General features: G+C 52.1%; 1 protein-coding gene and 1 long non-coding RNA gene across 2 annotated transcripts in view; one reads left to right on the plus strand and one right to left on the minus strand.

Annotated features, from left to right (window-relative positions):
- SLC6A17 (solute carrier family 6 member 17) overlaps positions 1–18,792 on the minus strand; it is a 49,361-nt gene extending 30,569 nt beyond the window's left edge. Inside the window, exons 1-2 of the mRNA XM_082687473.1 lie at positions 18,444–18,792; positions 1,941–2,313 (exon numbers count right to left, since the gene is read on the minus strand). Coding sequence (XP_082543599.1) covers positions 1,941–2,226 — 286 coding nt within the window. The 5' untranslated portion in view covers positions 2,227–2,313; positions 18,444–18,792. The remainder of the gene's footprint in view (positions 1–1,940; positions 2,314–18,443) is intronic.
- A 103-nt stretch (positions 18,793–18,895) lies between these two features.
- On the plus strand, positions 18,896–25,099 carry LOC309842763. Its single transcript, XR_014299761.1, has 3 exons — positions 18,896–19,181; positions 20,418–20,560; positions 24,570–25,099. It is a non-coding gene; the product is annotated as an uncharacterized lncRNA (long non-coding RNA).
- Positions 25,100–25,993: the final 894 nt, after the last annotated feature.

The raw sequence follows: 25,993 nt of genomic DNA on the forward strand, positions 1-25,993 counted from the left end.
CCCACAGCTCAAAACCACAGAGCTGCCTCTCTCCCAACCAAGAGTTTTCTCCTTCCTTTATCTGAAATGGGATCATTTGACTCCTTCCAGAAAGCGTTTGGGATGACTTACCCTAATACTCGTAGGCTATGGGAGCGTTAAAGGCAGAGATATGAAGGGATTCTAGGAATGAGACAGGTTGGAAGAGCACGAGCAGGAACGGGGAAGGGAGAGTTCAGAATCCAGAGCGCTAACAACTCTTCTGGGGGCTGTCTGCGGGGTCTAGGTCCAGGGCGATGGGCTGGTGACACCGTGAACAAGAAAGCTTTGGCAAACCCACTGCTCTGGGAGTGTGTGTGGTGGGGAGAGGGACTCTGATTCAGTGCCCAGGGCCCAGGCAAAGGACAAGGTTAGAGGTTCCCGACTGGAGTCCCAGAGGTGACGTGTCCTCCGACGTCAGTGGATGCTTGTTGTCATCATCTCTCAGCACATAAGAAAACCACACACCCAGATTTGGGCTGATCTTGTAACCACTCTCAGTGACCTGAGTCTGGCCTCGTCACCCAGACCAAAATCTCTAACTGGCAGTTACTGATTGATTGACTGATCGATCGACTGATTGGGGCGGGGGCGGGGAAAGACCTTTCACAGCATGGAGAGCGTATGGTAAATGCTCTAGTGGAAAGATAAAAGCCTCTGGCCTCAGTTATATAGGCTCCAAGGGCCATTCTCACTTCCTGCCCTTCAACAGAGATTGGAAAGAAGGGGAAGCCTCCAGCCAGAGTTGGCCTCTGAGCCAGAGAAGGTGTGTTCTGGAGAGGAGGGGGTGTCCCTGAATGGGCCTGCATCTCTGGGAGAGGCTCCATGGCCAGAGCCCCAGGGAGCAGAGACAGAAGGAGTCAGGTGAAGTGCCTACAAAGCTGTGGCCAACCATCAGGCTGGCATGGGGCAGTCCCAGACCACGGGGACTAAGAGCCACAAGGGCTCTCTGCTGACTCAAGTCACTTTCCCAGATGTCCCAGCTTGTAAATTCATCGTCGTTAGCCTGCTAGGTTTTTCTCTTTATTTTCTGTTATTTTTCCCCTGGTTTCAAAACAAATTACTTTTAGAACAGTCCAGCCTGCCTCAGAGGGGCTGGAGATGATAATGCCCAGGGGCTGCGACCCGGATTTGACACCAGGGGCAAGATCCTCTAGGGGGATTAAAACACAAGGGGTTGTGTGAGGCCTCCTCCTCCTGGGAGGCAGCAGCAGGAGTACTCAGTTGCCAGGGCCAACCTGTCCAGCTTAGAATCTTTACTTTTTCACTAGCTGTGTGACCTTGAGCAAGTCATCTAACCTCTCTGTGCCTCAGTTTGGCAGTCCCTACCACGAGGATGATGACTCTTCCCTCACATAGAGTGTAGGGGGAATCAGTGGTTGAATTGTATGAAATTGGCATTTTGGTTGTTCCAAGACGCTCAAATACCAGCAATTTCATGCATTTTAGCCTAATATCCAATAAGTGCTGAAGCAGAGCCAGTAAGCATTTCGTTAGAATGGCCAACCGCTGCTCTTCACTATGCCTCAGATACAAGTTAGTTAAGCATTCCACACGTAAAGCCCACTGAATCCTCCCCACTCTGCCGTGAGGCAGGATCGAGTCTTACTCCCATTTTTCAGATGAAGAACAGAGAGGCACAGAGAGATCAAGCAACTTGCACGGGGTCTCTGGGCTGGCCAGCTGCGTTGGGGTCTGCCCACGGGCCGTCCTGGGCCAGAGCGCGTGTCCTTGCTGTCACCGCTCCCAGCAGCCTCTTGCTTGCTGTTAACCATTGGCTCTTTCTGGGGAGCCTTCCTCAAGAATCCCGAGCCCCACCCTCCAAGAGCCCCAGCTCTGCACCAGCACAGGGCTGCTCCTTTCCACGCCTTGGCCTGGCCCGGCTGTGGAATGCCGTCGGGGCAAGCGGGGCCGCCTCTTACCGCCTCCATTTTTCTGGCACAGGTAGGGGAACCTCCAGATGTTGCCCAGACCCACAGAGAACCCAATCTGGGCCAGGATGTACTGCAGCTTGCTGTTCCAGGCCGGCCGGTCCTCGGCCTCCAGCTCCTCATCTGCCGCCTTCTGCTTGCCGCCGGCCTCACCCGCCACGTTCAGGATGCTTTGCTTATAGTCCACCGGCTCCTCGAGGGCCAGCAGGTCGGCCACCGACTCCGTGACATGTTCGTTGCTGTGCTCACGCTGTGTCACCTTGCTGTTCTTCGGCATGGGTGCCTCCTGGGCCACGCAGCCCCGCTCCGCCGCACTCAGAGAAGGTGACTCTCGGCTGCCGTCAGCTCCTTCTCATCCGGGGACCTAGGGGAGCGACCGGGTGAGCAGGAGAGGATTAGCTGACCGCAGCAAGAGAGGCAGGGTGCCCACATGGGCCCCAGTCCCCCAACACTCCGGGGCACACACTCAGAGGCCGGGCAGTGATTGGCCTGGAACACTGAGCTTGCCTTCCTCCCCCTCACAGGGTGCCCACCGAGGAGCTCAGAGTCTGCAGACTCAGTTTTCCCACAGGCCTTATGTGAGCAGCACTGAAAGGTACACCTAGGGGCACCCGGGTGGCTCATCAGTTAAGAGTCTGCCTTCAGCTCGGGCCATGATCCTGGGGTTCTGGGATCAAGCCCCATGTCTGGGTTCTTGCTTAGCAGGGAACCTGCTTCTCCCTCTCCCTCTCTCAATCCCCCTGCTTGTGCTCTGTCTGCCAAATAAATAAAATCTTAAAAAAAGAAAAAGGAAAGAAAAGTAAATTCACTAGGGGCAAAAGAAGCCAAACCATACACCAACCCTAAATAAAAGGCCCTCCATGACAGTACCCCCCCTTCCCATAACTGCATGTCCTAGAGTGTTCAAGAGGCCCCCACAGCCCTCCCCCTGCCCCAGGTGGCATAGGTTGGTGGCCAAGCCCTACCCCGCCTGAGCTCTACATAGCTCAACCACCCGGTGGGACCCAGGGAGGCTGGTATCTGCCATCTCTAGGGTCTTTCTATTCCAAATATGGTTCATGGGCCAGGAGCATCATGGGGAGCTTGTTAGAAATGCGGACTCTCAGGATCACCCCCAGACTGACTGAGTCAGTCTCTGTATTTTTACAGAACTCTCTGGTGATTCAAAGGGACATTAATGCTTGCAAAAAAAAAAAAAAAAAAAAAAAGTTCGAGCTCCAACCGCAGGGACCCTGCACATCGGCCCCAGCATCCCCTGCAGTCCCCAGGCAGGAGCACTGACCAGGTTCTGCTAAGCATTCTGGCACGGCCGCCCTAGAGGCGTCTGCTGAGTGCCAACAAATGCTGGGTCATCGCTCAGCGCTGACACTATCTGAGGGCCACTGCAGCCAAGAGCCAGTTCTCCATCCTTCAGTGACAGCTTTACAGCAGATAATGTCTGCACGATGCGGGCGGGGGAGGCAAAACCCTCCCCAGCTCCTACCATTCCTCATCTATCTTTCATGCTTTTCCTTAAAGAAATAAAGCACCAAGAAAATGAGTCCTTTGAAGGATATCAACATGCTGTGTTTCAATGCACCTCCTCGTCAAGGGGAGGTTGGAGGATTTAAAATTAAACATGCATACACCCGGCCTGCCATTGCCCTGCATCTTTCGAGGGATGTAAATTACCCAGTAATTCCTTGACGAAGGGAAGGAGTTGCCTCTGGAATCCGCAGTCCCGTCTGTTCTCATCTGTGCCGTTGGAACAGCGCGGGGCGGCGGCACCACGAAACAGAAGCTTCACCCAGATTGCCTGGCCGACTGAGTAGAGACCCAGGCTTCAGGGGGACCTGACCAGCCAGATCCTGTTACATGTGTAGTGACGCTGGGAGACCCGAGGGATGGGGGCCGTCTACACCGGTCTGTGTGGTTCGCTAGCCCTCCCTGGGCCAGGCTGGGGACCACAGCAGCAGGTGACACCTCCCTGCTTTCAGCATCCAAGGGAGAGACCATGAGTCTTTAGTGACTACACCGCCACCGCCCCCCTTCCGTCAATCCCAGGAACAGTCAAGGTCTTGGGCTTTGAAGGGACTGAGACAGAACCGGTCTGCCTAAAAGATCTCAGAATTCACTATAAGAAATACAGCTCTCGGCTGGGACTCCTCTTCACATCCGGTCAGGCGAACATTCCACTGTGTCCCCGAGGGAGTGTGTGTTCCGTGGACCCTTCAGCCCTCAGCCTCCCCAGGCTGCCATGGGGCCCATGCCTCTTAAGGGAAGGGTGCCCTCAGAAGGCATGCAATGGGGAGGCCTGTGTTCTTGCCAGTGCTGCCAGGATGAGCCCCTCCCCCTTCCCTAGTCAGCAGGTCCCTCTCACCAGGGCAAATAGAGAAAACTTAAGGCCCATGCAATGTCTGGCTGGCTGGCTATCCTAACTCCCCTACAGTTTAAACAAGAGTTTTAATTAAAAACTAGAACTGGGGGGACGCCTGGGTGGCTCAGTCGGTTAAGCATCTGCCTTTAACTCAGGTCTTGACCCTGGGGTCCTGGGATCAAGTCCCGAATCAGGCTTCCTACTCAGCAGGGAGCCTGCTTCTCCCTCTCCTTCTGTCTGCTGTTCCCCCTGCTTGTTCTCTCTCTCTCTCTTCACCCCCATCAAATAAATAAATAAATAAAATCTTTAAAAAAAAAAATAAAAACTAGAACTGCAGAGAAGGGTTGGGGTCCCTCTGGAGATGGAAATCACTAGGGTCCCAGCTCAGAGCCTAACTGCAGGTACTGGGCCTGCAGTGGAATCTGATCAGGACGGATCTGTAGTGCATTAAGTATGATTTACTGCCCATCATCCCACAACTGGAGAAAACCGAAGGGGATTCCCGCAAGTCCGCAGAATTTATCCTGCTGCTGGCCAACTGGAGGACAAGCTTTCCCATAAATAGCCGAGAATGGCAGCTCTGGTCACCAACAAAGAAAAGGCTGCAGTTGGGGGGGGGGGGTGCGAGTCTCATTAAAGCTAGGAGGACTCAAGGACAAAATCAGCACATTCTGGTAAAGCCAGGGAAGGCTGGCCACAGCAGCATCACAGAAACCATAGGAATCAGCTCAGCCAAAGCCTCTTCTTCCCAAGATGTGAGTGAGCATCCTGCATCACAGGAGGGGGGCCCAGGGGCCTCCTGGGCCATCAGGCTCACAGGACAAAAAGTGCTGGTGCAAATTTGCAAGCAGAGCCCCTGGGCTGGGCGACAATCCTGACTGGAACATTCTGTGCCCAGAAACACGCTCGGTGACAACCGAGTCTGACACATAGAATATTAAAGCTCGAGGGGCCCTAGCAATATTCTCATTTTCTATATGAGGAAATTGAGGCCCCACAGATGAAGTGACTTGCCCAAAGCCACTGGATCAGACTCTGCATGGGGGCGGTGGGAAACAGGAAGAAGATGGAGGTAGTAAGGATGGCGGCTTTGCAATCAGCGGGCCCAAGTTGGAGAGTTCCCATTTCATTCATTCATTCTCTCCCCTGACACCCATTTAACTGAGTTCCTTCTCTGTGACAGGCTCTGTTCTAGGTGCCTGGGATGCAGCAGCAAACAAAATAAGCAAAGTATGTCCTCCCGTGGAGTTCATATTTCTCATGGAAGGGCCAGATACTAAAGAAAGAAACGTTCCATGGCCCACGGGGTACAAGATACAAAGAAATAACATGGTTGGGGGCGGTGTCGCAAGCTGGAGGGCCGCCATTTTATGGTCTGGAAAAGCATCCCTGAGGAGGGGATGTTTGAGCAGAGGCGCTCAGGAAATGTGTGCCAGGTGAGCGAGCAAACGGATGAAATGGGAGCACTCAACCCCTGGCCTGTCTCCAAGCCCCTGCCTTCCACCACAGCAGCCAACTATCAGGACTTCAGTGCGCTGAGAGGGGTGGGCAGCCATTTCACCTTAACAATGTGGCTGACAGTCCTCTTGGGGGCGAAAAGGGTCTACGTGACGACAGCTCCCCCTCCGAGGGAGGGCTCCCATGGGGACTCGGTGGGCGGACACATCCAAAGTGCCCAGTCCCGGCACCAGGAAGGATCCTGCTACTGGGAAGCCTTGCATTGTTTGCCTTAATTCACTTAAAAATATGCAAGCCCTCCCTATTTCTATTTGGTCACAGAAATGCCATTGCTCCTCAGGAAAAGCCAGAGTGAGTTTGCAGAGGAAGAGGGATGAGGGTGGAGAGAAGCATTTTCCACCCACACCATCTCAGAAAGGTCCGAGCTCTGTTAGCAGGGATGGGTGCTCCCCCCCCCCTGCCGGAGGCTGCTGAGGCAGCACCCTACAAAGCCCAGCCCACCCCCCTCAGGGACCCGGGGCCACAGGGAAGCAGGTAAACGCCACCCAGCACTGGGTCTTGGGTCTAAAGATCAGCAATGTTATTACAAATATAAACGTGGCCTCATCTTAATGTTTAGCAATATTAGTAGTGGAGGGACAGCTCCTAGTTGTGCTCATTTGAAACCACTTACAAACAGTTTTTACTCAGTCTACTGGCACGGTCTGGGGAGGGGACACTGCTCAGAAGCCAGAATGCACGGGGTCAAACCCCAGCTCGTGCTCTCCGGCTGCCTGGCCTGAGATCCGTTTCCTTGGCGGTCAAAGGAGGATAACGGTGCCTGCCTTACAGTGTTGTGGGGAACGGCAGTTGGGTGGGTCTCAGAATGGCACCCAGCAAGGGCTCACAATTGTCACCTCTTCTTGATACCTCATTGGATTCATGGCCAGCCCGGGGAGTGAGCAGGGGTAGCCGTGCTCCAGGGCAGGACAGCACCTGGCTCACACCACGTGGCTGTCAGCACCCACGTCTGCTCGCTCCTGCATTGCCTCCATGTTTTAAAGATGATGGGGCACCAGTGACTTGGGGCAACCCTACCTTCATACTCCCTCCAGCTCTCTGGGAGTCCCTGGGCTTGGGAAAGGTCAGCTTTCAGACCAGGCCATGGGAATCTACCATGTACCCAGTCAACAACCCTGGGACAAGCAAGATCAGAGAAGGACCCAGAAGGGGCAGATTCCTCTCTGCCCCTGACTTTACAGGCCATGGAGCCAGCCATGATCCAGGTTTCAGGAAGCCAGCTAGGTGCTGGTCCCAACCAACCACCAGCCAACTGTGCAAGCTGGCCCCATTGCCCTGACCTCTCTAGGCCTCGGTTTTCCCATGTGTAAAATGGGTTGGTCTGCACGATCTCTGAGGCCCTTTTCAGCCCTGCCTATATCCAGGGTGTGTCCCTCCTGCACATGGATGTGAGCGAGGTGTGATCTGCCTCAGGCACTTGACAGGGCAGGTCCTTCCACCTGTCTCACCCGCTCTGTTGGTGGAGAGTTCACTGGGCTGTTGCGGGGACGCTCTGACGGCTGGCCCAGCCAAACTCGAATCATGGCCCTAGAGGAGTTGGGACAGGCCAGATGTCAGATAACAGAGTTCCGGGGTGCGCTCTGAGAGGAATGCCTCGGTTACCTAAAGCATAATGCCGGGGGGCTCGAGAACAGAGAAGGCCTGGCTGACAGATCCGTCACTTAGCAACAGAGGCTAAGCTTCCAGCTCAGCAGAACACGTGAGAGAAGCAGCCCAGAGGGAGTGAACTGAGAAATCTTCTTAAAAAGGAAAAAAAAATAAAAATAAAAATAATAATAATAATAATAATGTGACGAGGAGGCAAGCAGGTAAAAATACCCCGGGGCCAGAGGGCCAATAGGTCCCCAACTACTTTTCAAGCGCGGCTCTCAGTCATCCCCTCCCGGGTGAGGGGCGACCGCCCACCTGCTTCAGGGCCAGCCCTTCTGCTCTAGGCAGCCAGAGCTGGGGGCCTTCTGGAACAGAGCATCCAGTCAGCTGCCTGAACATCCACCTCCTGGGGTCAGCGTCTCTCTTGTTCAGGAGGGTTGGACCAGGTAACTCAGGGGACGGACTCGAGGGAATCACTTATTTTCCCAGCCAGACTCCTCCCAGGGTCTGTGTGGTGGGGTCACCTTCTTCGGGAAAACAGGGAGCCAAGGTGAAGACAGACACCCCCCACCAGGGCCCCACTTCCCTGAGCCCCTTGGGGCACACCTTGCTCAGCAACCCCCCCCCCCCAGGGTCTCCTGGGGACAGTAGTGCACATTCTTAAATGCAAACCTTTATAGTGGAGAGCTGAGAAGAGCCCCCAGGAGGGGAGGCCAGGGGAAGAACACCCAGCCGCCTCGGCCATAAAGGCAGGGTCCAACTCAAGGCTCATATGTGGTGGGCAGGAAGCCAGGTCATGGTCCTGCTCTCTGGACAACTCCACAGCTTCCTGATTTCCATGTGACAAGCAGTTGTGGCTCAAACACCTCTACTAATTACCTCAGAGCCTCTGGGCTTCAACTGAGCCCAGAACAGATCAGACTGTTATCAGAGACACAAATTGTCCTACAAATTATTTTTAATTGTTTTATCGAAACTTCTGGTAGTCACCTGGGGGCAAATTGCTCCTGACAGGCCCTGGCGGGTCTCGATGGCTGCTCTCCTTGGGTTTTCTCATCCAGTTCCATTCTTGACCTCTCCCTGCCCCCCCACCCTCCTTCCCAAGGGCACAGAGCCCTGTTAGCATGTCTGAGCCCACCCTCACTCCCACCTCTTGTGCTCTAGTTCAGACCCTTCCTCAGTCAGATGCCTGCAGCAGGCTCACTTTCCTGTAGGCCTTCGGGGCAGCTTCCTGAAATTCCATGTCACCCACTCCCACTGCGTCCTGGAGAGAGCCCGCTGCCCTTGCCAGACACATTTGCGGCTCCTCCCCCGGGGCCCCTTCACCCCCCAGCCTCAGCTGGCACTTCTTCTCCAAAACCCCTCTGCATAAAACCTTCCCTGGTCTCTGCCTAGGGAAGCTTCCAGCCTTCGAAGGTGCATCTCAAGGTCCACTGCATCGCCTCTGTGACATGTTCTGTGATGCTCTAAGTGAGAATTAACGCTCCTTTCTTTCCCCTTCTCAGCATGCAACTTGGAATACTCTTCCATGCTTTTCCCATAGCTACCTGTGTGCACCCCAGATTCCTCCTCTGAACAGAAAGCTCCCTGAAGGCAGGAACCAAGGTGTACCCAGCTTTGCGTCCGCCCGCCACTGTCCCTAGCCCAGCCCAGCCTAACCCAGCCCAGGCCTGCCACACACGGAATGGAACAAGGTCCCTACAAATGTTTGGGCTCCCTGCCTTCCCATCCTCCAAGGGCAGCCTGCTTCCCTGTTCAAATGCTAACCACTGCCTTCACCTTGAAAGAGAGGCAGGGGGGAAATGCTAATGCACTTGACCGAGAGATATGTTTAAACTTGCTAGGTGTCTGCCTGTCCCAGCTAGGGTGACTAATCGGGTGCAGCCCTGCAGCCCATGGGGGGAGGACCCCAGGACTGGGAAGCCAGTCCTCTGTTCTGCAATCATCTGTAAAATAGGAAACAGTGCTTACCTACCAACTGCATCTGGTTACCACATGGTTAGAGAGAGAAAGCAAAAGAAAAGTTTATCGATGAGGCAAATAAACAGAATGGTAATTTCCAACTCCGTTTCAGAGATTTGTCGGGTTGGTGTTTTGGTCTCTCACCTGTATTTCAAAGAATACCATTTTTGGTTCTGCAAAACCAAACCTTCGTGTATTACTATTTTACGTGCTCAATAAATATGACATGAAGGAAGCGAATGAGTGGACTCATGAACGGGTGCATTTTGAAGTCCCCAAATTTTCCAGAGTCTGATAGAGTTTCCAGCTCCAAAATTTTCCTATTTTCCGATGCAATATTCTGATCTCAAGAAGACATGATGTCCCCAAAGGCGCCCCAAGGAACAATTTATTTTTTATAAGGTTTTTATTTATTTATTTCACTCACAAACACACACACACACACACACACACACACACACAGAGGGAGAGAGAGAGAAAGCGTGAGCTGGGGGAGGGGCTTAGGTAAAGGGACAAGCAGAGTCCCCGCTGAGCAGGGAGACCTGCAGGGAGACAACTTTGGGGCTTAAACCCACAACCCTGAGGTCCCAACCTGAGCTGAAACCAAGAGCTGGGCACCCAGGCACTCCCCCAAGCCGGCGTTTTAAAGCAAAGGTGAACTAAGAAGCCCAGCCAGCATTCACAGACATTTTTTGTCTTATAAAAGGATCCACTCTTTGTGCCTCACTTTCTCCACGTCGTAGACAGGGTCCATTTTCACCTCAGAGAAATATACCCTAGAGGGGCACCGTCTTGGCCCAGAGCATTCCACAAGGCTGGTGGGACCATTCCGAACAACAGCTCAGGCAAAGGAGCCAGTAGAATCTTCCTCGGCCGGTCTCACCTTCCTGTTGCATTTGCGGAGCGTGTTCTCTGCAGCTGGTATTTTGTTTTCTTAGTCAAGAAGGAAGGGAAGCAGGAAAAGGGGCAGATGGTCCAGAGGGGGAGGAACTGGCACTGGAAGAAGTGGGCGGGGCTAGCGCAAACAAAATCTTCTGGTTCAGCTTTACCATTTCACGTGAGGGGGAAAGGCATGCCCGTGGGTGTGTAAGCAACAGCAGCCCCGTGGCCACCCCACAGATGTATTAACCTTGTGCCAGACTCTGGGTGCTAAGGGAACTTCTGAAGGCAGGGAGTGGTGTAGTGATAAACAATAACCACGACACACAGGGGGACCCTTCTTGAGGGCTGGCTCTCTAGCAGCCCCTGTGTGCATCAGCCATCGTCTCCTGCCCATTACGGGATGAGGTTGGTCCCACAATTATTTCCATTCTACAGATGAAGAAGTAGAGGTCTGAAGGGATTGGTTACCTAATTTCACTGAACTTAAGACCCTTTGATGCTGGCACTCTCTTGAACTTACCAGGGAGGGTCAATGGAAGTTTTCCACCCAATCACCACCCCTACCCAATCAATAGCCATTTTGAGATACAACTGATTGTGCATGGTGTCCTGAATTGACGAGGTGACAACGTACAGAAAAGCGCATCTTGGACCTGATGAGGTAAGGCAATGGGTTCCTAGACACAGCTCAAAATCTGGGGGCCCTGGGTCCACACCAGCATAGTCTGACTCTGGGGTCTGGCTCTATACCTCAACACAAGCCCAGAAAGATGGGCTTCCGAGCAAGGGCACCCTGGTTGAAGTCCTGCTCTCCTTACTAGCTATGAGTCTTCAGGAAACTGCATAACCTTTGTAGTCTTGGCTTCTAGATCTGAAAAGATGGAGAAGACGGCCCCAATCTCACAGAGGCGTCAGGAGGATAAAAAGATAACACAGGCACCAGCCGCCCCTTCATGTCTGGGGAGACGCGGGGGAGATGGGCTTGACCCAAGTCTAGAGGCAAGCTGCCCACGGTCTGGCAAAGCAGAGTGTGACAAGCATGTGGGTCCCTGATGATGGGGGGGGGGGCGCTGCTGGGAGACACAGGTGCTGGCGCTCCAACTAATGTGCTGCTTTCTTTACTTTCTTCATCCAATATTTACTGAACACTAAGTGCCAGGGCCTGTTTGAGCACAGCAGAGAACAGAGTAAACGGTGTCCCTCCCTCATGAGGTTTATGTTCTTGTGCAAAATGACAAATAAAAATCAGACAAATATATAATCAATATTGTGTATACAGACACATACCTATAGTATACATAAAGATCGCACAAAAATATGTAATAGTGAATGTGAGGGGATGGAGTGAGACAGGGATGCTACGACATATAGGGGGAATAGGTGGGCACATTCTCATAAAGACCTGATAGAGGGAGAGAATGAGCCATGTGAGTAGCCTGAGAAATCATTCAGGGCAGAGAAAATAGGGAAGTGCAAAGGCCCTGAGGCAGCCTGCTTGGTGAATATAAGGACCAGAAAGAAGAGCCTGAGCCTAGAGCATCCTAAGCAAGGGAAGAATGGGAAGTGCTGACAGGAGGATAGCTAGACTCCAGAGAAGACTTGCAAAGCATGGAAAGGCCTGGGTTTCTTTTCAAGGCTAGCAGGGAGTTGTTTTAAGTGTCTGAGCAGGGGAGTGATGTGACTCAACTGTTTTTAAGGAGATGACTACAGGACAAGTGAAAAAACAGGGAGGACAGGTGAGAGGGGATGGTGACCCAAGCCTGGGTGATGGGTGAGGTTTAAGTTTTAGAGAGAGAAGGAAAAGGAGGGCCCCAAGCTGTTGCAGAGCATATCAGGTCCCAGACAGGCAGAAGACTCATGAGACTGTCCCAATTGGAAAAAGACACAATTTTTAAAAATCAGATGTGAAAATTAAAAGTTCAGGAGCAATGAGTAAAAACCTCACTACCTTCTTTCCTCATTCACAGGAGGCTCATGGTGGTAACAGATGGATCCTCACAGTATCTGTCCAAATTCTCTGACCTGGATTTTCTTAAAGCCACTATTTTGTCTTGTTTCAGAGAGAGACAGAGGGAACCAAGGGGGTCCAATTACCTGAGTTACCCACCAGACTGCTGAAGTGCACTTGAAGGAATAGAGATCAGAAACCCTTAATTACCATCCCAACATGATGTCTCTTTCCTGGGAATGAGAAGGGTTGTGTCTCTTTGCTCACCAGACCAAGTGCAGCTTTGTGGAAGGGGTAGCCAGAAAAGTGCTCCTACTGGGAACAGGTCATAGGACAGCTGAGATCACAGCAAAGAGAGGAAGCATTTTTTTTTTTAAAGATTTATTTATTTGAGAGAGAGAGAGTGCACAAGTGGGAGGAGGGGCAGAGAATCCACAAGCAGACTCCCCGCTGAGCATGGGGCTCAATCCCATGACCCTGAGATCATGACCTGAACCGAAATCAAGAGGTGGCCACTCAGTGGACCAAGCTAGATGCCCCAGGAGCAAGTATTTTTGAAGACCTACTGTGCTTACATACATAATTTATCCCCCAAAAAACCTGGGATAAAAAATGTAATTCTCATTTACAAAGAAGCCAAGGCTAAGGAAGATAACAGGTTCAAGATTAGCCTGTCATGAAGTGTCAGAGTGGGGATTCAAAACTCTGTAGCCCATTTCCTTTCTGATATATTGGTGCTTTCCAATCTTCTGTATGTCATAATGCACAAAGAAAAGAATGCTGGTTGGGACACTGGGGCTACTCCAAAACATGAAGGCATCACTGTTTCCGGGCCACGAGCTACCCGTATGTGGCACCGGTGAGGAAGTTCTCGCACGGGGCCCGGCTGCGTTGCACAATGACACACCTGAATCTCACTCAGCACGTCAACAGTGAGGCGAGTCCTTCTACCATCGTTTCTCCCTGCGGTTAGGAGTTTCTTCATTTGGCTAGGTCCTTCCCTAAAGCCAATGGCATAATGAGAGTTGGGGAACTGGTCAAGGAGATTCCTTCCAGCTGCTCTAAAGAAGTCCCCAAATCACTAGCCAGAGGGGCATCTCTGTGATGTGCCAGGACCGTGGACAGCGCCCACGCGGCCATTCTGGGAGCTAATTGTGGGTTGCGGCTGCCCTCCTTCCCTTAGACCCACCCCTAGGGAAGAGAAGGTCCACATCCTCACTGAATACGCACCTGGCAGCACCTGATGGAGGCACTCCAGCAGGTGACTGGTCTCATTCCTCGAAAGGGAGCTTTAACAAACGGCACTCCTGGCCTGGAGTGGGATTTAAAACCACAGGAGCCGGGAGTCTTATAATTAAAGAGAAAAATGCAAGCAGCAGAATTTGGGGGTGTGGACCAATGAATTATTTTTGTGAGTAAAAGAATAGGTCGCAAATTAGTGGTGCACAGAATCCAGGGGAAATTCTAATTAACCCAGTAATTAGAAACGATGGAGTACAGTGAGAGGCAACTTGTTATCTCCAAATGAACCATGAGTAGCCCTGGAAGATAGAGAGGCAGCTCAGTGGGACAAACGCAGGAGATGAGATGAGCCCAGAGCCCAGGAGCTGGGCATGATTTTCTCCTGCCTATGCCTTCACTCCACAAGAGGCCCCAGCCAGATAGGGCTTTAAGTCTCAATACCCAGGTTGGAGACTCAGGCTACTCAGGACTCACCTGACCCAGAATTATTCTCCAACAAAATATACCCAGTCACGAACATGAGAATAATGTAGTACAGCAATCCATCTTGCATTTGAGCTTAGGTTCTCACCTGTAAATCTTCTGAACACCGTGAATATCTAGTGTTTTTTTTTTTTAATAACTAGTTTTAGCCATGATTGAACCACATTTTAATTTAAATAATTACTCATGGAGGTGGGAGAGGGGGAATTTTCAAAGCACTGTATCTGCACAAAATGGCTGCTTGTGCAGCAAGGGCTTCTGGGAGAACTCTTCATGTCCTCTGGGGGTGGGGTGGAGAAGCAATAATGCTTACACTCCAGTTTTCCACCCTCACCTACAGGAACTTCCCCAAGATCAATGGTGGCTTGCAGGTACAAGGCAGGATAGTACAAACAGGCCTATTCTCCCAGGGCTGATGATTTCTCAGAGAGCGAAGAGATGAAGAGGCAGGAAGAATCAGAAGCCACATTTCCCAGAGCAGCCAAGGACTCCAGGGCAATGCCCCAGGGGTGAGGACAGTGGGCTCTCCATGGGACAAGACTAGGAAGCAAGCAGCATCCCTCTGAGCAGCCCATGCCAGCAGCTGCCATAAATAACCTTGGAGTGTTAACAGTTTCGCTCTGGGGTCTGGGGCCTGACCAGAAATCCCTCCAAGTCCCTGGCACATGCTCTCCAGCAGAGAAATCTGACACACCAGAGCTCCCAGCAGCACATGGCCGCCTTGATTCTGCGGAGGCAGACATCCTCCGGGTACCATCCAGCCTGCCGGGACTCTACCCTCGCTGCTTTCAGCACCAACCCCTGACTTGGATAAACTTTAAGGAATGAGGTCAGGAGTGGTAGAGATCGGGAAGAAAAAGACCAACAGGACAGTAAAGCATGACAATGGAGCCTGGGATCTTCAGCTGGATTCCAAGCCATCAGACACGACAGACCAGATTTCCCAAACCGTGGAAGTTTATGTATGTTCATTCTCTACCAAATTCCCACTGGTGGAGGCTCATTTTCTGCTTCCTTGGGGCACTGGCTTAAAGAACCGGACCCACAGGCTTAGAACACCTTGTTTGGATAAATGCTCAGGTAGCCAGCAAATATTTATTAAGAGCATACCGTGAAGATATCACCTAAGTGGTTCGGGGCATAAAGTCTGGATCCTGCTGTACCTGGTCAGATTGCCAGATTGCTGCTCACTATCGGTGTGACCTTGGACAAATTATTTCGCCTCTCTGAACATCAAGTCCCATATCTGTAAAGTACAGAGAGCACTATCCATCTCCTGTGGTTGTAGTGAAGATTAAATGAGATGGTATATGAATAAAGCACTTAGCATAACAGTGAAGCCTTCGGTAAAAACCTGGGCGTCATTGTTGTGTGCCAAGCATGGCGTGGGTTGCTGGAACCTAGAATGGCAGTCACCTGCCCTAAAAGCACGCCAAGCTGGCCTTTCCCCACAGGTCACTAACCTGCCCATCTAGGTTAGCGCACTAATACAGATCCACCAGTAGTCTTGTGCTTCTGACCTCTGGTAGTCTGGGACACAAGGTGGGGGAGGATGATGGAAAAGGACTTTGTTGGGGCTGACTTACAGAGTCTTTCCCCAGCCTGGGTGCTCCAGATGTTTTGCTGTGAGAACGCCTTGCACCCCAGCCCAGGAGCAAGCCATAACTCAAATCTGCTTCCAGGAAGAAAGCTCAAATCCATCTTCCCTTTAAACTATTCTGCTGCTTATCTTAGCAACCTTAAAGGGACTGGTGATGAATTGTCCTGCTGCAGCTAACTTAGACAGGAAAGGAGCGTGAGGGGAGGGAAGGTACACAGGCAGAGGGACCCTGCTTGTCAAGAATGCCCTCATCTCAGAAATTTGCTGCCAGATCCAGTGGGAAGGGCATACCTCCAGGGTGCGTGTGCCTCATGCACACACACGCGCACACATACACACACACACATACACACTGCCAGTAGTAGACTGGAGTCCCCTGGGCCTCTTGCTACACTGGGGATCCCCTTACTGCCTTTACTTTTGAGGCGCACACTTCTTAGCTACACCAAGTCTAGAGACATTACAGAAAGAGAGAGTGAGGGGCCAGGATCCCTCGGGAAAGGCAGGAGAATAACACAGTCTCCTCTCCAGAATGGTTGTCATGCAGCTTCCAACTCCATGGTGGACAGGACAAGTGGGGGTGGGGGGAGGAGGGCAAGATCTTATCCAAGGGCAGGGGCCCTTGGAGTCCACCCAGCTAAATGCCACAACTTGAGAGCAGGCCACAGTTACCCACGATCCTAAGGAGTAAAGGTCCGTGCAGGAGTCTCGCCCCAGAGCTGTTGCAGACAGCCGAGCACACCCAACAGACCCAGCACAGCTCTTCCCGCCACCCCCCGCCCTGTAATCCTGCTCTTACTCAGGGTGTCCTGGGGAGACCCAAAGGTTGGGAAGAGGTCAGTTTAAAGCTGAATTACGGGTCCTTCTCAACCACGTGAGAAGCCTTGACACTTTCATTGGTCTCCATACCCCTTCTCACACCAAGGCACAAGGGCAGGGAGAGAAAAAACCACCACTGTTTAAGGACCATAAAGACAAGTGTGGGGAATCAACATTTCACGAGCATCTGCCAGGTGTCCAGCAAGGGGCTCCAAATAAGCCTGAGAAAAAGGCACTATAGGCATCCCCATTTTATAACTGAGGAAATCAAGGCTCTGGAGGTAAAGTGACTTGTCCAAGGTCACCCCATGCCGGCATGTGGCAGAGCACAGGGCCCATTTCTGTCCACAATCACAGAGCCTCCCACGGAGCCTCTGCTCCAACCCACCGCCCAATCCCTGCTTGCCTTGCCCGTGGGGCCAGAGCTCTAGGACCCCTGCCCAGGAGCCAGACAGCCCGAGCTCTGCTTAGCTCACCCTGAGGACTTGCCCACCTCTGTGACCCCAAAACCCTGGGAGCTCTGGGGTTTCTGCTTACAAGTCCCGATAAAGAACTCCATTCAACTCATAAATAGCTGACACACAACTCTGTGTGTGACTCAGGCCAAATGAACTGACTCCAATCAGCACCGGTGGGCACGATTTGCCTCCTGCACTGAGTCACTCGGGCCAAGCTGCAAGGATTTGCTGAAACTCACCACCTACTTAGCTGCAGCTGCTTCGTTAGAGAAAAGGCCAGCACAGGAGCCAAAACCTCTGATGGTCCCACTGGATGGGCCACAGCCAAGGACAGTCAGGTGTGACCTCAAAGCCCTTCCTGCTTGGGTGATGGGTCTACCTCACTGGACTGTGGGACAATGTAGGCACAGCACAAAATTCAAGAATCCTTTGCTGTTAACCTCAACACACTCTGACCTTGCTCTCTAGGCATCCATCAGAATGTCCAGCATCATCTAACAGGCTCCAACTCAAGTTTTGGTTGAATATTTGGGGAACCATTACAGGATTTTCTTAGCTCCTGGAAGTTCCTATTAACAGCCCCCTCACAAAGCATCTTTTTTTCTGTATACCGCTACCCTGTCTCACCAACCCAACCTTCCTGTCTCACTCTCACAGCTGAATTGCACCCCCACTAAGGCAGCTCTGGTTAGAAATTTCCTAATTCCTAAAGGTTTTCCCAAAGAAGGAAAGAGGAATGGGATTTAAAAAAAAAAAATTTTTTTTTTAACTCCACTTGATAGCAACTGGGTCCTATAAAGGTGAGTGACCTCAGGATTTCCTAACACTTAAAGTCCGAGAGGGCTGTTTGGGCTTTAAAAGATAGCACTGGGAAAAAAAAAAAAAAAGATAGCACTGGGCTACCTTCCTCAGCGGCCGCGCCCCTGGGGGAACTGCCCTCCCCAGACTACAGCGAGCACAGTTTGGGAGCACGATGCGCACAGGTATAAACGTGGCAGAGGCCTCTCCCGAGACAGTCCTCCAGACCCGCACCCCGCGCACGTCCCCCATGTCCGCCATTCGGTTGCCAGACGCGCTTCCCTCGAGGGAAGATGGGCTCCCCGCTAGCTCCGAATTGAGCGCGGTCCAGCCCCAGACTGGGAATTAAATATTCATCTCGGGCGTGAGCTCTCTGCTTCTCTGGCCAATGTTACTGTCAAGGTCACGGGCCTGAAGCCCAGCGGCTGGGGCTGGGGTCTCCAGCCGCGCAGGAGCCTCCTCGCGGGAACTGCGCCCTGGGCGCGCAGCTCCGGGCGGCCACACCGGCCGGGTCTCCAACCTGGTCCTCTGCGGGGCGCTTGCCTCTGCAGCTCTGCCCGGTTACCCCCGGAGTTCTTGGGCCCTCCTGAGCCCGGGAAGCTAGAGCCGGTTGGCCAACCCGTGAGCGCGGAGGTGCGCGAGCCCCGGGGCTCCGTCTCCAGGCAACAGCGGCTGGAGCGGCGGGAGGAGCCCGGGGCCCGCTCAGGGCCGGGCGGGTACCTGGCGGCGCCTCCTCGCGCCTCTGTCCTTAGGCCTTCCTGGCTGGGGCGGGGCCGGAACAGCTAAAGTTGCGGTGGCTGGCGCGGTAAACCCGGGCGGGGCGCGGCCGGCGACTCACCTGTCCGGCGTGGGCCGTCGCGCGGACTCGGCCCCTGCACTCCGGCCGAGTAGCTACGGTCCCAGACGGGTGGCGGGCGCACCGCCCCTCCCACGGGCAGCCCGAGTCTGGCGGCGGCGGGCACCGGCCGGGTCTGGGAGGGGACCTGGAGTCGCGCGTCCGCGCACGCGACTCTGCTCGCTCCTCGCTCCCTCCCTCGCCGCCGGTCCCGGCCCAGATCCCGCCCGCTGCGCGCTCGAGCCTCTAGGGAGCAGCGCTGGGACCCAGGTCCCGCGATGGAGACGGCGCGTGCGGCTGCGGTCGCCGGCGCCGAGTGCCGCCCTCCCTGTGCCCTGGCCGCGCCGGCTCTGCGGAGCGGAACGGAGCTGGGCGGAGCGCGGCGCGCACTGTTCCCTCGCTTTCCGAAAGGCCACCCTGGCGGCGGGGCGCCGTGACGCAGGCTTGACTCACGCGCGGGCCCGCGTCAGTGCGAGGCTCTGGGGCCGCAAGCGAGGCTCTGATGGCCGACGATGCAGGCTGAGGGGGTGGGCCAGGAGAGGGAGAGGGGCTAACCTGGGACCAGCCTCTTGTGGCGCCAGCCCAAGGGACCCAGACCCTAGGACAGCATTACCAGGGCTTCTGTCCTCAGAGAGGAATGGGGCCCCGATGGCCAAGGGCCTGCGGAGTCCTGGGCCTTATTTCTTCACCTTTTAAGGAGCAGCTCTTTGGCCTTCCTTTGTGAACTCAGCTCCAGCCAAAGTGCGTACTCCCCTGTAGCCACTTCCCCCTCCCTGCCTTCCTTCGCTCATTCTTCCCCTGCTTGGAATTCCTTTTCCACTCCACCGTTCTTCTGTCCTACCATCCTCAAGACCGTTTCCCCTGCGGTTCAACTTCAATATAGTACTTTTCTGCTGAGCTTCTCCTGTATGCCACGGGGTTGAGAAGATCACAGAACTGTTGGGGGAACCTCTGGGACAGGCAGAGGGGGGTTACCTAGAGAGCCACAATATCAGGCCGAAAGACTGGGGAACCCTATAACATGGGGAAAATAGGGGACGATGAAGGGAAAGGAAAATTCTGACTGGGCTCTGGGCAGGCCTTGAGGAAGGAAGTGGGATCCTAGCCTCAAAGGGTGGACAGGACTTCAACAGACAGAAAGGGAGAAGGTTGGCCCTTGAGGGGAGAGCATGACAAGGAAAAAGATATCAGAGTGGAGAAGGTGTGCAGCAGAGGTGACTGACTGCCCAAGTTGGAGGAGTGGGGTAACAGGAGTGAAGTTAGGGAGGGGGAGCCATCCTTCCCAGCCTTGGAGGGCTGGTTGTGTGGAGAGAGTCTGGGATGAATTCTCTGTGCTCTAAGGGACCTTGGCATTAGAGACAGTGTTTGGGGAAGGGAGAGGCAGGGGGAGGTGGAGGCTGATTCTCAGTTGTCCTACTGACAGGCAAGAGGGCCACTGTCACAAACTCTGAAGGTTCTGAGATTTTTACCCTTGGATTCTAAAGAGTGAATCTGCCACTGTTTCATGGAAGCTGGCAGAAGACATGAGACTCCATGGCCAGAGACAAAGGACTTCATTACCTGTAGTGCAGCAAGAAGCAGGAGCTTCACTTGCAAGTCAGTTTCCCTTGCTTTCCAAGTTCCGTGGGAAGGGCTAGGTCCCTGTGATCCTGCATACCCTGAGGAATTCTAAGTTTAGAAGCCCCTGTGCTTTATAATGGGATGCAAGCAAACCTGCCAGCATTTGCCCTGGAGAGAGACAGTGTTATCTTAGACAGCAAACAAGCCCATCTTCCACTGAGGGAGAGTGTCTCCCGAAGCTGTTCACTATGCAAATACCCTCGAAAAGATAGTCTGAAGCAAACAGCCCTCAGTGCCTCTGCCCACAAGGCCTGCAGAAATGTGAGACTCCCATGGAGATTTATTTCCCAAAGGACATCTATCCTTTCACTCAACAGCTACTGAGTGCTAGCTAGCATTTGCCTGGTGCTATTCTAGGCCCTGAGGACACAGCAGAGAACAGGACAGGCGATGATCCCTATCCTCGTGGAGCTGACATGCAAGGAGACTCAACCAATAACACAGAGTGGGGTGAAGAGGCACGGCAGGAAGTAGCAAGTGATCCAGGAGACGTGCCAGAGGTGAACCAACAGAATGGGACACTGGACCTGGTGGGGGATGGTGAAGAAGGGCGGGGTCAGAGTTAGGTGGTTTTGGGGCAAGGGAACTCATTGCAGTAATGGTGTGCTGATTGGGAAGGATAGGACTTTGGACCTTGCAGACCTGTTTTCCCTCATCCCAACTGCCACTTCCTAGAGACCTTGAGCAAGTGATATTGCATTCTGATCCTCAGTTTCCACATCTGTACAATGAATAATACATCCCCCATAAGGCTGTTATGATGATCAGATGAGATGATTTTTAAAAATATCTGGTATTACGTCTGATATATATGCTTTAAAAATGACTGTTATTAGTGGTATCATTAGATGATTTATTATTATTAACCAGGATAGGGAATTTCAAAAGAGGAACAGATTTGAGGAGCAGTAGGGAAGAAGGTAATGAGATCATGGATCTAGGACATATTGAAAATAAAATGTCCGTGGGCTATCAAAAGGATAACCCCAAGATGTCCATTGCTTCCCTACCTGTATGTCACATCAACCCCAGTTAAGCCCTAACCATGAATGAACTCAATACTGGCTTTCTCTATGCCAAGTTCTCTAGAGAAAAACTCACTATGGAACACACAGGTGTCCCTCTGCTTTTCATGGTCATTAACCTCAAGTGGGCTCTGAAGTTGCACAACAACCTTCCTAGGATTCTCTGGTCAACTTACTTCTCCATTCTGTTGGAGGCCACTCCAGTCTTCTCCACTCTCCTAAATACCCATCCCACTGTAGCACCAATACCACATAGATCCCTGCTTTATTTTGGCCAGAAGCCCCCCTTGGTTTTCCACTGATGAAAGCAGACCTGCCGCCCTAGGCCCCTACATTTGCACCTGCCCTCTCCTCCTCCTTCCTGGTACAGCATTGGAGAGTCTCTCCTGCTCCGAGATTAGCCCCCATCTGCCCACTGGGTCCCCTGGTCCCACGCTTCTTAAGATCCTCAGTCACTGTGGGTTACTCCTCTTCTCTCTTCCTTGTCCACATTTCCCTTGCTACTAGATCCTTCTTAGCAGCTATCTTCCTTTTACAAAGTCACTAAAGCTCCCATCCCTACCTTCTCATTGTCTCCCACATAGCCTACTTCCATTCCCTCAATCCCCACTCACTCTCCAACTAACCTCTGCCCATCATGCTGCCAAATGGCTTTCTCTTACTAAGGTCACAAGGGATTTCTATGTCACTAAATCCATGGAACAGTCTCCAAGTCCTCATTTCCCTGACCTCTCTATGATACTTGTCTTGGCTCTCCTTCCTTCTAGCACTCTCTTCCTTAGGACTCCACATTCCCTGGCTTTCCTCCTACCTTCTGGCCACCTCTCAGTTTCCCCTTCCAGTTCAATGCTGGGCCTCCCAGAGCCCTAGCCTTTTCACCCTTTGTACCTCTCTCCTAGAGCGTCTCCCAGACCGACCACTGATTCCCACCTCTACATGTCCATTCCAGATATCCTCTGAGCTCTACATGCTCAACTTCCTACTCCATCTTTCCCCTTGACTCCTTTGGAATCACATCCAATGCAGATGTGTAAGAAATACATTCACCATTCAAAGTTCTACCCTGGAAACTTTCTGTAGTTCACTTCCTGCTCCTCCTCCAGTCTTCCCTGGCTCCATGAAGAGCTGAGCCAGTCAGAAACCCAGTAATCATCCTTGAGACCTCCTCTTTCTCACTCTGTTGTGCAATCTACCACTAAATCCGGGAGATTTCATCTTCTAAGTACCTCTAGATTCTGTCTGTTTCTTTTTCATTCTGCTGCCATCCGTCCAGACCAAAATAATGGCTCACCTGGACTCTCACCATCACCTCCTGATGATAATTCCAGTCTTGCTCCCTTTCTCCACACCACAATGGCACGATCTTTTAGAAGTCCAGGTATGACCACACTCTTCTCAAGCTTGCAGAGTTTGGCTCACATCTTCAACACGTCCTTCCAGGGCTTGCCTTGGCCCTAGCCTCATTTCACACCTTCCCAAATGGCCTTCCCTACAGCCCACTGCCTGCTCCAACTTTCTCTTGGCTCTCCTATGCACCCACTCCTTCTTGACTTGGCCTTCAGCCATGTTCCCTCTCTGACAGAGAGCCTCTCTGTCCCATTCTCCTCTTCCCTCACTCCCTGCTCATCTACCCAGTTCACCTCAAACCCCAATTCTTCACACCTCTCCTGACCACGGAGAAGAATTCAATCTTCCTCCCAAGCAGACATTTCTTCTTTGTAGCCCTTTTCATGATCGTAACCAGATGCCTAATGGTGTGACTGGCTGCTGAGTGATGGTCTCCTTGGCTGATGGGTAAACTCCATGAGGGCAGAGACCATGTCCTTCTTCACCACAAGGTGGACTCTCCACAGGGATTTGCTGAAAGAATAGATAAAGCAGTGAGGTTAGAAATATGGGGTGGGGGGGGTGCACTTGGGTGGCTCAGTGGGAGAAGCCTCTGCCTTCGGCTTGGGTCATGATCTTGGGGTCCTGGGATTGAGCCCCGCATCGGGCTCTCTGCTCAGCAGGGAGCCTGCTTCCCCCCATCCTGCCTGCCTCTCTGCCCACTTGTGATCTCTCTCTGCCAAATAAATAAATAAAATCTTTTAAAATAAATAAATAAATACATTGTTTTTTAAAAAAAAGAAATATGGCTATAAAGTTCAGGAGAGAGGGCTGAGGACAGACTTGGACATCATGAGTGGAAACGTGGTGCTGAAGTGGAGGGGAAGTACATAAAAGACAGTCAAGAAGACAGAACTTGGGGGGCTGTGCCTGCTTTGGAGGGGCAGGAGGAGCAAGAAGGGTCAGGAAAGAAGACAGAGAGGAAGAGTCAAGAGGTGAGTGGACAATGTTTATCACAGAAGAAAGTGTTTCTAGAAGGAGAAGGCAGTCCACAGTGTCAACATTTTCAGTGAGGTGAAAGAAAATAAAGCTCAGAAGATATCCCTGATTGAAGGTCCCAGCATGGAGAGGGAAGGAACACTTCCACCAGGAAGTCTTCCTGAACCCTCCAGCTCTCAGTGGCCATCTCCCCTCTGAACATCTAGAAAACTGATTCTTTCTTGCCAGGACTATAGAAAGATGTTTAAAGTATATAGGATAATATTATGAGGTAAGACTATTAGTAACCCCAGCTTACTCACAGAGGAACTCAGGCTTGGTGTCCAAGTCATACAGTGAAGCCATCCCAGGACCAAAGTCCTTGATCTCAACCTTGACATTTAGGGCTTTATAAAGTAGGTCCCCCTTCCCATGTCTATGTCTTACCTCTCAAATTAAGAGTGGGGCTGCATATAAGGCAGCTTCCCCTCTCTCTGCCTGTCTCTCTGCCTACTTGTGATCTCTCCATCCTCTTCATCTCTCCATGCTTTGCGCCCCCATACCCAACACAGGACGTACATATAAGAGGTGCTCAGTCAAAGCTTACAGGTCGGGAAGCCCTGTCAAGTATGGCAGGTCCAACACAATGACCTAATCCATTCTTCTCAATAGTGGTCCTACTTGGAAGAGGAGACACATTTACTGGTTAATCTCCCCTCCCCAGCTCTTCCTCTTCCACCCAAGCCTGTCTTCCTGAAAAGAAAGACACTGAAGTAATGCTCCTAATTTTTATTTCTCTGTACAGGAATCCAAGGAACGCTACGCCCCAGAATCATTAAGTAGTAAGATGTAGGAGGAAGTGTTGGCCATGGTTTTTTCCAGGACACAGGTAAGCAGCCCAAATTGCAATTAACTTAAACTGTGTTTCTGAGTGTCTGAAACACACAGATGCTAAGCTATGATCTCTCCTTTGTCCTGAGGGGCACAATTATTAGTTTTTCCAGTGTGGGTGTTTTTGTAAAAGGCCCCAACATTGTTTGACTGTGTTCTCTTCAGGATGTGACGCTTATATCTCCTCCCTTTAAATCTAGGATCTGTGCTGCCCGAACAAGGGAGGTAAGTCATGTATTTTTCTGGACCCAAGCCATAAGAAAATGGTAGCTTCCATTCTCTCTCTCAGGATGCTTGCTCTTGGAACCGGACTACCATTCTGTGGAGCCTAGAGAGAAGCCGATGAGGAGAAGAGGTCTCCAGCCTCCTGCGAGGGCTGAGTTCCTGACCTCGCCAGCCACAGGAGTGCGTCATCTTGGAAGCAGCTCCTCCAACCCACTCAGTCCCCGCATGTGGACAGTGCATGGAGCCACCCACTGAGTCCTTCCCAAATGCCTGATGCCCAGAAACCATGAAATAGAGAAAGATAATGATCACCTTAATTTTATGCTTTAATTATTTAATTAATGCTTTAAAAAATTAATGCTTTAATCAAACTGTGTATTAGGATGCTTTATTACACAGCAATAACCAGAACATGGGGCAGGCACCTGGGTGGCTCAGTGGGTTAAGCCTCTGCCTTCAGCTCAGGTCATGATCTCAGGGTCCTGGGATCGAGTCCTACATCGGGCTGTCTGCTTGGCAGGGAGCCTGCTTCCCCTCTCTTTCTGCCTGTCTCTCTGCCTACTTGTGATCTCTCTCTATCTCTCTGTCAAATAAATAAAAATCTTTAAAAAAACAAAATAATAACCAGAACAGCCGGGTAATTTTTAAGTAAGCATGGAAGCAGCAAGGAGGTCATTGACCACATGCTACTTTCACACCTTGGAGACCTCCCTCACCAACGACTTAGAAGTAGAAAATTGGCCTTTTCCCCGCAGCCATCACAGGAACCCCATCCTCCCAGATTCATTGAATTAGATGAGCAAAGGGGAGGAGCAAGCCTCACCCAGGTAGGATTCAAGATGTAAAACACAGCGGAGGCAAAAGTCCCCACCCACTGCTGTTACTGTATGTGTCTTTAGAACAAATGCTAGGCCTATTGCAGTTCCCTAAGGATGGTTATCCTGTTATGGCTTCTGAGGATAAAGCCAAGCCCTGTAGGTCTGTGGAATTTCACACTAAGGAAGAGGGAAATGCCAGCATCAACTCCCTGGGGGGAATGGAAAGTGGAACCTAGAACAGGAGCTCTGACCTCCTCCCGGGCTACCCCCACTCATGGCACTTCTGCTTCCTTACTTCCTTTTCCTTGCCTGTGGCTGCCTCCTTACTCAATTGTACTTTGTTTTTCCAATGAGACCCTCCCTATAGGCTTCATCAGCTCTCCGATCCTTTGGAGTCTGCAGAAGAAAGGACCCACATCTGCCCTCTTCAGTTAGAAAATGAGCAAGAAAGGGCATCCCAGCTCTCGGCGGCAGGGATGTGGGAGCAGCGTGGGGCAGTAGGACATGAGTGTGTTGGAAACTCGGCCCCTGCGCACCGGCACCAGAGCTCACAGCTTCACACCCCTATCACGAGTGTGGGATCTCTCAGGACCTGGTATTCCCACCTGCAAAATGGGGATAAGAATAACGATCTCCTGGACGCCTGGGTGGCTCAGTCGGTTGAGCATCT

Source organism: Mustela nivalis (assembly GCF_964662115.1).
Source record: "Mustela nivalis genome assembly, chromosome: 10".
NCBI lineage: Eukaryota > Metazoa > Chordata > Mammalia > Carnivora > Mustelidae > Mustela > Mustela nivalis.